At 43.3% G+C, this 15,678-nt stretch overlaps 1 protein-coding gene across 3 annotated transcripts in view; it reads left to right on the plus strand.

The window, feature by feature from the left end:
• Window positions 1-15,678, plus strand: part of SPG7 (SPG7 matrix AAA peptidase subunit, paraplegin) — a 46,758-nt gene that overhangs the window by 10,127 nt on the left and 20,953 nt on the right. For 2 of the 3 annotated variants that reach the window (XR_014796926.1, XM_084905697.1), the window contains exons 4-9: window positions 1,002-1,243; window positions 4,276-4,415; window positions 5,973-6,075; window positions 7,769-7,894; window positions 8,200-8,362; window positions 8,947-9,120. Coding sequence is in view for 2 of the 3 variants with exons in the window: in XM_084905697.1 (XP_084761823.1) it covers window positions 1,002-1,243; window positions 4,276-4,415; window positions 5,973-6,075; window positions 7,769-7,894; window positions 8,200-8,362; window positions 8,947-9,120 (948 nt within the window). In the remaining variant the exon portion in view is untranslated. The remainder of the gene's footprint in view (window positions 1-1,001; window positions 1,244-4,275; window positions 4,416-5,972; window positions 6,076-7,768; window positions 7,895-8,199; window positions 8,363-8,946; window positions 9,121-15,678) is intronic. The other variant, XM_084905698.1, reaches the window with a different exon arrangement.

The following is a 15,678-nucleotide window of genomic DNA, read 5'->3' on the forward strand; positions in this document are numbered from 1 at the left end:
GCCCACAACCCGGGCATGTGCCCTTGACTGGAATTGAACCTGGGACCTTCAGTCCACAGGCCAACACTTTATCCACTGAGCCAAACCAGCTAGGGCTTATTTATTTATTTTTTTTAATATATATATATATTTTTTATTTCAGAGGGAAGGGAGAGGGATAGAAATAGAAACATTAGTGATGAGAGAGAATCATCAATAGGCTATCTCCTGCTATTTTTCTAAGCTCACAACCCAGGCATGTGCCCTGATCAGAGTCTAACCATGACTTCCTGGTTCATAGATTAACGCTCAACCACTGAGCCACATTGGCCAGGCAGGAAATGTATTATTTCTTAAGGTAGGTGGTGGTAAAACATATTTGTTTTATTGTTATTAATACTTATAAGTGTCATAAATACTCTGTTGATGATGTTTAGTATCTAATCAAACCTGGAACCGGAAGTACCTGACTTTATTATGGCTTGGGTCAGATATGTTTTCAGTGAAGGAGTTTTCTATGGAGCTGCACTTTATGGTGGTCCTGGGAGGTTTTGTTTTGTTTTGTTTTTTAATGTTTTTATTGATATTAGAGAGTGAGTGAGGAGAGAGAGACAGACAGACAGACCAACAGACATCATTCAGTTGTCTTCTGACCAGAGCTCAAACCTGCAACTTGGGTATGTGCCCTAATTGGGAATCAAATTGGCTTTCCTTCGGTATATGAGACGATGCCTAACCAACTGAGCCATATGGCCAGTGCCTGGAAAGCTTTTTAATTTTAAAAATGGTTTTATATTATCTAAGCTGGTGGGACTTCTGAATGGAATGTTTGTAACTTTGAAAGGCTTGTGATTAGCGTTTGTCTCGAATCGCTTTGTTGAAAAATAGTCCAGAATGTATGATCTTGTGGGAGATAAGACATTACTGTCTTAGCGTTGAGCTTTCCTGATGAAAGGATATAAAGCATAGAGGGGGGGCGTGGCCTGAAGTCTGCGTCTAACACTTCTGATCCCTGCTCACAGAGGAGAGGAAACGCAAGGAGCGGGAGGACCAGATGTACCGTGAGAGGCTGCGCACATTGTTCATCATCGCCGTGGTCATGAGCCTGCTGAATGCATTTAGCACCAGCGGCGGCAACATTTCCTGGAATGACTTTGTCAACGAGATGCTGGCCAAAGGCGAGGTGCAGCGGGTCCAGGTGGTACCTGAGAGCGATGTGGTGGAAGTGTACCTGCACCCTGGAGCCGTGGTGTTCGGGCGACCTGTGAGTGATGACAAGGGCACGAGCATGGAAAGACCTGGAGACGAGTGTGTATCCTCCTTTTCACTCAGTCCCTGCCCACCCTCATTTTTTTGGTTGTCATATTTTTATGTCTTCTTAAAAGAAGATGTGAGTATCTTTATTTAAAGGAGGATTTCTTGGAGGTTTTTGAGTGGTGGCCCACTAAGATGGAGCTTGAAAGGGGAGAGGCAGTGTTGTCTTCAGATAGGAGCTAGTGGGGTCCACAGATGCCATGATGTCAGAACACTAAAAGGAAGAGTTGAAGTAGTGACAGGTTGGTCATAGTGGTGACTCCCTGTAATAGGGACTAAGGGGAGAGGAGCCAGTTGCAGTCCTGTGCTTTTGTTCATTCTGTTTAGGTGTCTGGTGTGTGGTGCTGGCCAGAGGTTAGCAGACAGGGTAGCTTGTGGCAAATGGATGTGATATGGGGTGATTAGGGGTTGGCGAAGCAGAAATCTCTTGGGGGGTTAGGGTGGGGACAAAAACTTAACAGTACTGCCCTAGCCAGTTTGGCTCAGTGGATAGAGCGTCGGCCTGAGGACTAAAGAGTCCTAGGTTCGATTCTGGCCAAGGGCACGTGCCCGAGTTGCGGGCGTGATTCCCCCCCCACCCCCCCCAGTAGGGGGCATGCAGGAGGCAGCCAGTCAATGATTCTCTCTCATCATTGATGTTTCTATCTCTCTATCTATCCTTTCCACTCTGAAATCAACAATATATATGTGTACACACACACACACACACACACACACACACACACTAACAGTACTGCGAGGGGGTGGCTAAAGGACTAGAGTCTGCAAGGGCTGGTCCTCCAACAGGAGCAAGAAAGGGAACAAGGAGCCTTTATCATTGCCTAGCTCAGGCATCCCCCTCGCCTCAGGAGAGAACCCCAGCCTAGTCAGAACTGGAGAGCAATGCCCTAACCAGAGAGTTGGCAGACACTGCAGAGGGGTCAGGAGTGTGGGATTTCATACCAGGTATGAAGTTAAGACAAAGATTGCGGGAGACACACCCTAGTGTCAGTGGCCTAGTTGTCTGGCACTGCTGGGAAAAGAGGTGAGGCGTATGGAAACAGCCCCAAAAGTTTGACTGGGTGAAAATCCTCGGTCAAATGAATCACTCTCCAATCTCTGATTCCCTTCTTTTCATTCTCTGGTAATCACAGCATCATCGTTTGGCCCAAGAAAGGTAACATTGCATCAGAATTTTTTTTTCTTTTGTCTTTTTTCACCCAGGACTTTATTTTTTTACTTTTTAAATATATTTTTATTGATTTCAGAGAGGAAGGGCGGAGTATTCTCTCCCTCACATCATGCTCCCACAGCATGCCCCAGATGCACTACATTCTCTACTCTGGTTTTTTAATATGGTGGAGATGTCAGTGGATTGCTTATCCTGCCCTAAGATGCTTGGCTGTGCGTACAGCACAACCCAATGACTCTTAGATCAGATATCCAACATGGTGTTTGCAGCTGGTTGTCAACTTATAAGGCTTATAATTTAGTTGGGACGATAGGATCAACACATAGTCTGCTGAAAGTAAAAGTTAAATTCCAGCACACTTCAGAAATGAATGGTGATGCCCTCATTGGGTAGCTCAGTTGGTTAAAACATTATCCCAATATGCCAAGGTTGGGGGTTCCATCCCCAGTCAGGGCACATGCAAGAATCAACCAGTGAATGCATAAGTAAGTGGAACAACAAATTAATGTTTTCTTCTCTCTGTTTCTGTCTCTACAATAAAAAAGAAAAAAAATGCGCTGATGATGAGTGCTGCTTGTCTCTGAGTATGTGACCTGGATGGCTCCAGAAGTGAGAGGATGATTCAGGCCCAGGTGACCAGACAGTTTTAAAGAGTCTAATTGGCTTCTGGAATCATGTTGTGCTCTTGGAACTTGGCATAGAAAGAGGGTCATTTCTACATTTTTTTCCTTCAATTAAATTGTGACCCCATTTGCATGGTTAAGCCCAGTTTGAGTGTTCAGAGCATTGAAGAAGTCCAGATCAAACATATGGGGTCTATTACATTATTCAGCAACTGAGGCAAGTGGGTGTTCCAGCACAAGTCGTGGTCACTGCATTGTGACTGGTTGGTCCTCTTGTCTGCCTCTCCATCTGGTCTATACCCTACAAAGTGGAACCCAGCCACCTGCCCTTATAGTGATATTTACTCCACAAGAGATTTTTTGAGACTCTTAAGGTCTGGGGGTAAATCTAGTTGCTCAGTTTCGATTCCAGAGTGTGTTTAGAATCTGAGCTTGGAACAGTTTAACTTTGGAAAGCATGTGGAGCAGGATCTTAGGAAAATGATGTGAGATCTATGCACCTCCCTCGAGAGGGTTGCACAGATATTTCTTCTGTGGAAGCTTCAGACTAGCTAGCCCAGGAGCAATCAATTCCTGTGATGAGTTCAAGTCATTGAGAAGGGACTTGGGGACTCAATATGGATTCCTAGACTGGTTTTTAGATTCCTTTCTCAAAAGACTGTGTACCTGGAGGAGGCAGTCTCTTCTATGTCCAGAAAAGGTTTACTGAGAACTACGACACCCACTTAATTGAATTTCAGATACAGTCAGTGGTTAAACACACACCTTCATATTTTGCCTTAGGTAGTGGACTGTGTCCCCAATCCAGTACTGCAGAATTGTCACGGTGTCTCTGTGCTCTGCTGTGTGGGGCAGGGTGCTGAGTTTAAAATGCAAATGCCTCGCTGGTCGATGACTCTCTCTCATCGATGTTTCTAGCTCTCTAGCTCTCTCCCTTCTTCTCTGCACAAAATCAATAAAAATATATTTAAAAAAAAAACATAAATAAAATAAAATGCAAATGCCTCTTTCCATTTTCTTAAATTGTTGCTATCTATATGTGAAAATAAGCGAAAGCATATCTGTTAAAATTTTGATGTAATTGTGTTTGAGCCAACAAATTTTTTAGTTGTGGACATAGTTACTGAATGACATCTGTGTGTTTGAGGAATCAGCATTACTCACAGGTCCTGTGCCTTCTGCCCCCAGAGGCTGGCTTTGATGTACCGAATGCAGGTCGCAAACATTGACAAATTTGAAGAGAAGCTTCGAGCGGCTGAAGATGAGCTGAATATCGAAGGCAAGGACAGGATCCCGGTTTCCTATAAGCGTACAGGATTCTTTGGAAAGTATGTGTCAATTTTGTTGGTCCTTGAACTAAACCAGGCTTTGCTTTGTAATGTAAGAAACAAACTATAAGCAAAAATTTCAAACTGGCCTTCCTACAGTTAACTAGACCCCCTTGTGGGAAGATAAATAATGTATATAATCCTGAAAAATTTGGAAATGTGTGGGATTTGTCTTAGTCACTTGCTTCACTTGTCTGGTTGTATTTATGAATTTAGCACATTGTGGGGTTGCTGTCTTCTACAAATAGGAAAGTGGAATAGGAAGGGGAAAAACATGGATAACCAGCAGAAATTCTTTATTCAGGGTTGCAGAGAGAAATAGAGACCCTAGGCCATAGGCCAGCAGACTCTTTAGTGGGAGCAGATCAATCAGCACAGTCAGGAGGCTCTAACTATATGCTGGGACTAACAGTGGCTGAAGGCTATGTGCAGAGAGAGGTTTACTGTTGACTCATGGACATACTTTGTAATTCTTGTGTTGTTTTTTTTGTGTGTGTTTTTTTTAATATATTTTATTGATTTTACACAGAGAGGAATTGAGAGGGATAGAGAGCTAGAAACGTTGATGAGAGAGAAACATCAACCAGCTGCCTCTTGCACCCTCACACTGGGGATGTGCCTGCAACCAATGTGCATGCCCTTGACCGGAATCGAACCCGGGACCTTTCAGTCCGCAGACCGACGCTCTATCCACTGAGCCAAACCGGTTTCGGCCATACTTTGTAATTCTTACAAGACTTAGTGACTGGCAAGCACATCTGTGAAATGATCTGTTCCTTTAAATTCTACAACTTACTGGCTCCCAAAGGCTCAGGGCTCTGAGGCTGCACCTTTGGTTTACTGTAGGAATAATAGGGGTACAAGGCAGATGGGTGGCATCCCTCTTCACGTGGGGTTTGACATCCCAGGGTGTACTATTTATGCTAAGCTAATCCTGCCTTACTAACCAAAATTAACGACCTACTTTTTTTTTTTTTTTTTGATATACTTTTATTGATTTCAGAGAGAGGAAGGGAGTGGGGGAGAGAGAGAAGCATCAATGATGAGAGAGAATAATCGATTGGCTGCCTCCTGCATGCCCCCTTCTGGGGATCAAGCCTACAACCTGGGTATGTGCCCCTGACTGGAATCGAACCCAGGATCCTTCAGTCCACCGGCCGAGGCCCTAGCCACTGACTTAATGCCATATTTTTGAAAATGAAATTTATCAAATGTGAAAACCTGCTCTTAATGGTTTTTTAATTATCACAAGGCTCTAAATTGAGTGTGTGGCATCAGCTATTCTGGCTTCTCACCAAGGTTATATATACTGTAGCTAGAGTTTTTACACTCCATCTGATACTTTGGAAAAACTTTATGAAAGGGGGTAATTGGTGAGAATTGGACAAGGAACCCATTTTCACAACCATTTGTCCTACATGTTGCTTTCAGAGGGAGGGGTAGCTCTTCTCATCTTTGAAATGTCCATGGTCCCTGGTCCCTGACTTTATAAAGCGTGACTGTCAGCTGCCTGGCTGCCACTTCTGAGCCTGTAACTGCCTCTCTTTCTTGCACTAGTGCCCTCTACGCCTTGGGAATGACAGCGGTGGGCTTGGCCATCCTGTGGTATGTTTTTCGTTTGGCTGGAATGACAGGAAGGGAAGGAGGATTCAGTGCTTTTGTAAGTTGTACAAATTGCATCTCATTGAACTTGCAGTCTTAGGATTTGTGTGTTTGTTCTGGCTGAATGCTTTTCCTATAAACAACAGAATAAGTGTACAGTGAAAATGAACCTGTTGGGGAGGCCAGCCTGGACCCATAATTTGGCAGTTCATCTTTCCTTCTGTTTGGCTGACTGGAAAGGTGTATAGTAACCAGCTTTACCTGAGGGCCCTTTTCCTTAACTTGTTGGGTGGCTGAGCCAAGGGAGTTTATAGGACAGCTTATTCTGCAGTATTCAACATTAGCTGGGCATGACTGTTTTTGGTTTCCCTACTAGCTACACTAAGAAATTTTAAAGGTTATCTTTAAAAGAACATCCATCATACACTTTAAAGATATTCTATTAAGTGCCATATTTTGCTCAACCAATTTGATAACTCTTGCACATTTATGGCTATCTATTTTTGTTGTTGTTGTATTTAAAGAATACTCTGATGAATTCTATGCACATGCATCTTTTGAGTGCCTAGTTATTTGCCTCATGTGCCTTACTAAAAGTAGATTGGCTAAAGTTTACATACCTTTCTAAGACCTTTAGCTACCCTGCCAGATTGCTCTCTAGAAATTTACCTACTAACATTTATACCAAAACTCCCCAGAATTGAGCATTATTATATTACTTTTAAAAATTTTAAATTAAATTTATTGGAGTGATATTGGTTAATAAAATTATATAGGTTTCAGGTGTAAAATTCTATAATGCATCATCAACATTTACATTACTTTTACAATCAGAAAAAAATTTACATGTTAGTGAGAAAGTCATATGAAATATAAAATAATGAAAAAGATTGTTAAGCCCTAGCCGGTTTGGCTCAGTGGGTAGAGCATTGGTCTGCAGACTGAAGGGTCCTGGGTTCGATTCTAGTCAAGGGCATGTACTTTTGTACCTTGGTTGCAGGCCCCTCCCGGCCCTGGCCCTGGCCAGGACGCATGCAGGAGACAATTAATCGATGTGTTTCTCTCACACTGATGTTCTCTCTGTCTTTTCCTCTCTTCCACTCTAAAAACCAATGGAAAAATGTCCTCAGCTGAGGATTAAAAAAAATAGCCATTGTTAAATTACCTAATTTGTGTGTGTGAGTTTCGGGTTTTATTTTATTTTTTAAAATATATTTTTATGGATTACAGAGAGGAAGGGACAGGGAGAGAGAGATAGAAACATAAATGATGAGAGAGAATTATTGATCAGCTGCCTCCTGCATGCCCCACACTGGGGATCGAGCCGGCAACCCTTCCCATGTGTCCTGACTGGGAATGGAACTGTGACCTTCTGGTTCACAGGTTGACGCTCAACTACTGAGCCATGCCTGACTGGGTTTTATTTATTTATTTATTTATTTATTTATTTATTTATTTATTTATTTATTTTTTGAGGCAAATTGCTAGATGCTAGAGAGCTTTCTTATAGTTAATGTTGTAAAATAAACATTTCCCCTTGTATGTCTGAAATGTGACCTTAACTGCCATCTGTCTGCATGAGTGGAGAGGGTGTGGGCTGGTCCCTCTGGGTGGTGGGAGGAGGGTTTTATGAGATCCTCCAGAAATGGGGTGGTGGGGACTAAGGGTGACACTAGTGGAGCCAGCATTGAGGCACTCATCCTCCAGCTCTGGGAATGCACAGCTCTGTACCCTTTGTTCTTTCTACCCAGAATCAGCTTAGAATGGCTCGTTTCACGATTGTGGATGGCAAGTCGGGGAAGGGAATCAGCTTCAAGGATGTGGCAGGGATGCATGAAGCCAAACTGGAGGTCAAAGAGTTTGTGGATTATCTGAAGGTAAGCAAGCACATATTCTGAACAGGAGATGGTGAGAACTACATTGATCAGATGTGTGTGCCGCCTGGTGAGCTCTCTATGCTGAGGTGGGGGACAACATGCACTCCACAAACTAAATGAACAGTTTTGATCAGCAGAAGGGCTGATAGCCGATCACTGATTATACCCAGAACTGGCTTTTTCCAAAACCATGTGCACCATTGCTGATTTATATCAATACATTAATTGATTTTCAAGGGGTCAATTTCTTGAGAATTACATAGGAAAATCTGTGGTTAGTGTTACATTATCTGCTGCTTTTGTAGAGCCCAGAGCGCTTCCTTCAGCTTGGTGCCAAAGTTCCAAAGGGTGCACTTCTGCTCGGACCTCCTGGCTGTGGAAAGACACTGCTGGCCAAGGCTGTGGCGACAGAGGCCCAGGTGCCCTTCTTGGCGATGGCTGGCCCGGAGTTTGTGGAGGTCATTGGAGGTAGGCATTACTTGGGCTGCAGACAGGCTCGCCTGACCATTTGTGCATGATTGCCCTCCTTTCACACATTCTCCCTTAGGTGACTGAATTAATGAGGAAATGGGAGGAATAGAGAAGGAAAAATGAAACCTGATTTACTGGAAACATTGTATTTATTCATAGAATTGGGTGATGATGTTCTTTAAAGCTACTTCTGCTTGTGGTTCAGGAGGGTGAGCATACTCTAGGTCAGTGTTTCCCAAACTTTTGACATATGTGTACCCCTTCTTTAATTTTCGTAATGTTGAGTACCCCTCGTTAAAAAAAAAATGGATGTATTAGGCGCAGCTAAGCATGGTGCAGTGCATATCCCCATCAAACTCTGGTGCAACGTGTACCCCCACCAAACTCTTCCCGTACCCCTGGGGGTATGTGTACCACACTTTGGGAAACACTGCTCTAGGGTGACCTACACTGGTTTTGTTTGCATGAGTGGATGCTTGCTGAGATTTCATCATCCTTACTGAGCACTTTTGGCCCCTTACCCAAAAGTAGGGTTCATCTCCCATTACCGGTCTATTTCCTGATCCTCTGTGTCCCTTCAGGCCTTGGCGCTGCCCGTGTTCGGAGCCTCTTCAAGGAGGCCCGCGCCCGGGCCCCCTGCATCGTCTACATTGATGAGATTGACGCCGTGGGCAAGAAGCGCTCCACCACCATGTCTGGCTTCTCCAACACAGAGGAGGAGCAGACCCTCAACCAGCTTCTGGTGGAAATGGATGGTGAGCACTCTTCTCGGCTGCTTTTGTGAGGGGAGAAAGGTTTTCAGCTCTTTCAGAATAGTTGTTTTCTAGGTGGATCATGCTGCTTATGTTTATCCCAAAACCTTATACTTATGCTCATAGGCATTTTATTTTTCTCCGATCATTGGTCTGTATTGTTTCTCCACCTCACCACCTGCCACAGATGATGGTGATCTCAGCACACAGAGAATCATTGTTTAGCAGATAAAAGCTAGAAGCAAGATCAGTTTAAATACTATTCATCATCGTGCTGTCCTCAAGAAACAAAGGTTTTAATTTTAAAAAGTTAAGTAAAGAAAAGCAACTAGGAATACAAGTCATGGTCAGGCCATGATGATGTTTTCAGTCTTGTATGATCCAAGTTGATTGTGCTGTTGTGTGTGTCTATACACTGTCCTGGTTTGAAGGGTGACCAGATGGAGGTGGAGCAGGACAACGTGGAGGCTGATGTGTCTGCTGCACTGAGGGAGCTTCTTTGTTTGCCACCCTTGGAAATGATCCCTGGGCGGCTTCCACACATTCTTTTTTTTCTTTCCTTTGTTAATTTTTTAATGGAAAGGATCCAGTGAAGGTGACATGGAATTATTTTCTTTTGAGCTACTTTGGTAAGATATTATTTTTTTGTTTGTGTGTGTAGATATGGTATGTTTTTATTGTAGTGAAGGATACATAGAACATAAAATTTACCATTTTAACCATTTTTCTGTGTACAGGACAGTGGCATTAAGTACATTCTAATTGTTGATGGTCAACCATCACCAGAACTTTCTCATCCTAAACTGAAACTCTGTCCCTGTTAAACACTAACTCACCATTCTCCTTTCCCAGTCCCTGGCATCCATCCTTCTATTGTCTGTCTGTGAATTCAACTATTCTAGGGGCTTCATATAAATGGAATTATATAGTATTTATTCTGTTGTATTTGACTTATTTCAATGAGCAGAATTTCCTTCTTTTTAAAGACTGAATAATACTCTATTATATAGATAGACTAAATTTTGTTTATCCATTCATCTGTTGATGGACATGTGTGGCTATTGTGAATAATGGGCATTCAAATATCTTTTCATGTCCTAGCTATGTAAGATCCATTTTTAGCTTTTCTTTAATCAGAATTTTAGTTGTATTTTAGCTATTGTAGATGAGGGAGACACTTTTTTCTCAATGTAATTTTGGTAATAAGAAAACTATTTGTGTATTTACTATTTTCCCTTTTTAAGTTTTCTTACCATTTTGGATGTATATCTATTGTCTAGGATACGGATAGTTGAGTTTGATTGTATGTGACTTTTTTTTTAACCTTTCATTTTCAAGTAAAATAATCCCAGACTTATAAAAGCATTGTAAAGCCGTCAGAAGAGTTCCTTTATAGCTTCCCCGAGCTTTCTAAGGTTGACATGGCTGTGACCAGGCTGTAAGTGTCCACAAAGTCTCTTCTCAGCCCATGGATATTCCTTTTCTGTTCCAGGAAAACATGGCACATTTATTGTCCTGTCTCTTTGCTCCCTTCCAGCGTGGGTCCAGCTCTCTGTCTTTTTTATGTGTGACCATGACACTTTTGTAGACCAGTTTCATTTAAGGATGCTGTGCTGGGTCTTCAGATATAGGTTGAGTCACACATTTTTGACAGGAACAACACAGCAGTCTTGGTGTAATTCATTGCAGGTGGCACTGCTATGCCTCCTCCCTGGTACTGAGATTCTGACTGAGATGGCCTCCACGGGCATGGCAAGGCCTTTCCACACACATTGTTGAGTTGGTCAGATGGACTGATGCATGTGGAAGCATTTTATAAGCTCTGCAAGCTCTCCAGTTTTAAAATTAAGGTATAATTTTTAACAAAGCTTAGGAAAGGGCTATGTTACACTGTAAGAATGGTCCCTCCTGGTGCTAACTTGTAGACACAAACAATCAAGATCGGAAGAGCTGCCTTCCACATAAAGAGCAAGCTTTCCTGAGAAGAAATTTTCCAAAGAACTCAATGTCTTTTTATTTTTTTAATATGTTTTTGTTTATTTTATTTTATTTTTGTTAATCTTTATCCTAGGATATTTTTTTTCATTGTTTTTTTTAGAGCGAGTGGAAGGGAGAGACAGAGACAGAGAAACATTGATGTGTGAGAGACACATCAATTGGTGCCTCCCATCTGTGGTCGTGGATTGAGCCTGCAACCCAGACACACATCCTTGACCAGAATCAAACCTGTGACTCCTCAGGCTGATGCTCCAAACTGGCCAGGGCTGTTTTTGTTGGTTTTAGGGAAAGAGAGAAAAACATCTATTCAGAGAGAAACATCAATCAGTTGCTTACTGCATGCCCCCTACCAGGAATTGATCTGAAACCTGGGCATGTGCTCTGACTTGGAATCGAAGTGGCGACTGTTTCATGCACAGGATGATGCCCAACAAACAGGGGCCAGGGCAAGACCTGGGTGTCTTTACAGATGTTAGTAGAGTAAGTTGTTGAGAGACACACCCTCAAAGATAGGGGCTCTTCAAGAGTACTTTCCAGGCCAGGTTCCAGGGACCCCTACTCTGGAGTCCTGTATGCCAGACCCGCTCTGACTGTTCCTCCACCCAGTGCTTGGCTGTGGCGATTGAAATACGCTTTTCAAGTGAGGCACTATTTTATAGTTTATAAATTTGCCTGGCTGGTGTTATACAGTGGTTGAGCGTCGACCTATGAACCAGGAGGTCACGGTTCAATTCCCAGTTAAGGCACATGCACTGGTTGCAGACTCTATCCCAGTAGGAATGTGCAGGAAGCAGCCCGTCAATGATTCTCTCTCATCATTGATGTTTCTTTCTCTCTCCCTCTCCCTTCCTCTCTGAAATCAATAAAAATATGTTTATATATATTTAAACATATTTTTATATATATACTAGTATGTATTAAAAAGAATTTGCTCTCTGCCCTGGATAGGTAACTAGGTTGGAGTATTGTCCCGATATCCCAAGGTTGCTGGTTAGGCATGTACAAGACTCAAACAATGAACGCATAAATAAGTGGAATGACAAATCTGTGTTTCTCTGCCTCTCTTTTTCCCTTTGTTTCCCTCTATCCCTTCATTTCTGTCCCTCTCCCTCTGAAGGAACCTGAAAAACCTCTCTGGTTTTGTCCATTGATGGGCCAGGTGGGCAGATGGTGGAGATGAGCCAGTCCTGAAGGTACTGGAGCCTAAGGTCTGCTGTCAGCTGTGACAGACCAGGCTGCGACCCATTACTATGCATGTGATGGCTCAACTTCTGGTTGCCTCTTTATTTTTTTTAAAAACATCAATGATAAGAGAAGCATTGATTGGCTTCTTCTTGCATCCCCCCTACTGGGTATCGAGCCCACAACCCAGGCATGTGCCCTTGCCCAGCATCGAACCTGGGATTGTTCAGTCTGCAGGCTGATGCTTTATCCACTGAGCCAAACCAGCTAAGGCTGGTTATCTCTTTAAAAGAATGAATAACCGCCGAAACCGGTTTGGCTCAGTGGATAGAGCGTCAGCCTGGGGACTGAAAGGTCCCGGGTTCAATTCCAGTCAAGGGCAGGTACCATGGTTGTGGGCATATCCCCAGTGGGGGGTGTACAAGAGGTGGCTGATCGATAATTCTCTCTCATCGATGTTTCTAACTAACTATCCCTCCCTCTTTCTCTGTAAAAAATCAATTAAAAAAAAGAAAAGAATGAATAATCTTTGTTATACTGAGAGGACAAAGATGATGTCCAAACCCAATTTGTCACCAAGTCTCACTGCCCTGCTGGGTGCAGTGATGTCCATGTTTGTCAGATGGCTATCCAAGCCTTGGACCCCAGGTGTGCTCATGGACTGGAAGGTTGCTGTGGGGTTCACACTGGTCATCTCTTCTGAGCCATGGTTTTCTGAGGTTATAGTGATATTAAAGTTCATGACCTCACTTGTGGTTCTGTACCCTTCTGAGTGTGACAGGGCTTCATTCCTGGTGATTATGCAGGGACTCCCACTGGCTCTCACTGTGACTGCGCACTCTGGGTCATGGGAAGCTCTACACATCTGTGTCTTTCTGTTTATATTGCTTTTTGCAATGAAGACAGAGACCACCTTTTTGGGCACACTTGAGCCCACCAGGAAGAATTTACCAGATGGCATCTTCCTTTGAGCTGAACCTCGCTGCGTTGCCATGAAAAGAGCGGCTTCCGCCTAGGATTTGCTCATGCCCGGAATCCCTGACTGAAGTCCTCTTGTTGGGCTAGGCCAGTAGTGAACAAGTCCCTGTGTGCACAGACACAACTGAGCATTCTCATCCCTTCAGCTGTTTCTGAAGAGTCTTTGTTACTCCTTTCTATTCATTGAAGTACAGAGTGTGGAGCAGATGCTAGGCCGGTAGTGGGAAAAGCTCACTAAGGAAGAGAAATCTTCATCTCATGGGTCAGACACAGTACACCCTGCAGGACTGCCAGACTTACATGGGAATGGCAAGTGTATCTAAGAGCACTAGGCCCAGCTAAGCGAACTGTAGGCTGTCACTGCTTTATAGTTGTTTATTTTTATTTTTATTTTTTTAAAGCCCTTGACTGGAATCGAACCTGGGACCCTTGAGTCCGCAGGCCGATTCTCTATCCACTAAGCCAAACTGATTAGGGCTATTTTATTTTTAAAAAATATATTTTATTGATTTTTTACAGAGAGGAAAAGAGAGGGATAGAGAGTTAGAAACATCGATGAGAAAGAAACATTGATCAGCTGCCTCCTGCACATCCCCTACTGGGAATGTGCCCGCAACCAAGTACCTGGCCTTGACCGGAATCGAACCTGGGACCCTTCAGTTTGCAGGCTGATGCTCTTATCCACTGAGTGGTTTTGGCTATAGTTGTTTATTTTTTAATATATATTTTTCATTGATTTCAAAGAGGAAGGGAAAGGGGAAGAGAGAGTGAGAGAGAATCATCAATGATGAGAGAGAATATCATTGATCAGCTGCCTCCTAAATGCCCCCTTCTGGGGATCAAGCCTGCAATGCAAGCATGTGCCCTTGACTGGAATTGAACCTGGGACCTTTCAGTCTGCAGGCTGATGCTCTATCACTGAGCCAAACCAGCTAGGGTTCCATTGATTTTTAAAGAGAGTTGGAGGGAAGTGGGGGCGGGGGGAAGAGACATATTGTTTGGTTGACATATCTCATCTATGTGAGAGAGACATATTGATTGGTTGAGTCCTGCAAGAGCTTCAACCAGGGCCTGGAATCAATCCTACAACCCAGGTATGTGTCCCTCTTTCCCCCTTATTTTATGTTTTTATTGTTTTTATTGATTTTAGAGGGGGGAGAGGGAAAGGGAGAGAGAGATAGAAACATCAATGAGAGAGAAACATCATCAATCTACTGCCTCCTGTACACACCCCACTGGGGATTGAGCCCACAATCTGGACATGTGCATGTGCCCTGTCCAGGAATTGATGAGAGAATCATTGATCGGCTATCTCCTGAATGCTCCACACTGGGGATTGAGCCCACAATCTGGACATGTGCCCTGACCGGGATTCAAACCGTGACCTCCCAGTTCATAGGTCGACGCTCAACCACTGCAAGGTTTCAGGTTTGATTCCCAGCCAGGGCCAGGGCACATACATAGGCTGTGGTTCGTTTCTGATTGGGACATGTACGGGAAGCAACCAACCAATGTATCTCTAGCATATCGATGTGTCCCCTCCCCCCCCCCCCTTCTTCTTTCTTCTCTTAAAAAAATAAATAAATAAAAAGAATTACAAAAAAAACCTAACTGTCCTTATACAAAACTGCTTGGATGGATCTCAAGGAAAATATGCTGAATGAAAAAACCAGCCTCTAACTGATACATATTGTAGGATTCAACTTATATGAGAATGTCAAAATGACAAAATTCTAGAGGTGGAGAACAGATTAGTAATTACAAGGGGTCAGAAAGGTGGGAGATGAGGGGATGTGACTATAAAGGGAGGTCTTCATGATGGTGGAATCCACCTGCGTTAACGTGGAGATCATAGGAATCTCATAATGAGGCACACCACAGAGAAACAAGTGCATATAAGACAGTTGATGTTGAATAAGGCCTGTGGACTGTGCAATGTGGGTTTCCTGGTTTTGACATTACTCGGTAGTTACTCAACATGCCACTAGGAAACTGGGTGGAGGACTTCTCTACACTATTTTTGCAATTTGCTGTGTATCTACAACTATGTCAAAATATAAAGTTTCTTTTAAAAAAATTGTTTTGGGGTTAGGGGTAGAGACATTGATTTGTTATTTCACTTATTTATGCATTCATTGGTTGATTCTTGTACGTGCCCAGACCGGGGACTGAACCTGCAATGTTGGCATATCAGGATGGTGCTCTAACCAACTGAGCTACTCAGCTAGGGTCATCAAAATATAAAGTTTCAAGCCGAAACCGGTTTGGCTCAGTGGATAGAGCATTGGCCTGCGGACTGGAAGGTCCCAGGTTTGATTCCGGTCAAGGGCATGTACTTTGGTTGTGGGCACATCCCCGGTAGGGGGCGTGTGGGAGGCAGCTGGTCGATGTTTCTCTCTCATT

This window comes from Pipistrellus hanaki (genome assembly GCF_964339955.1).
Source record: "Pipistrellus hanaki genome assembly, chromosome: 15".
Taxonomy (NCBI): Eukaryota; Metazoa; Chordata; class Mammalia; order Chiroptera; family Vespertilionidae; genus Pipistrellus; species Pipistrellus hanaki.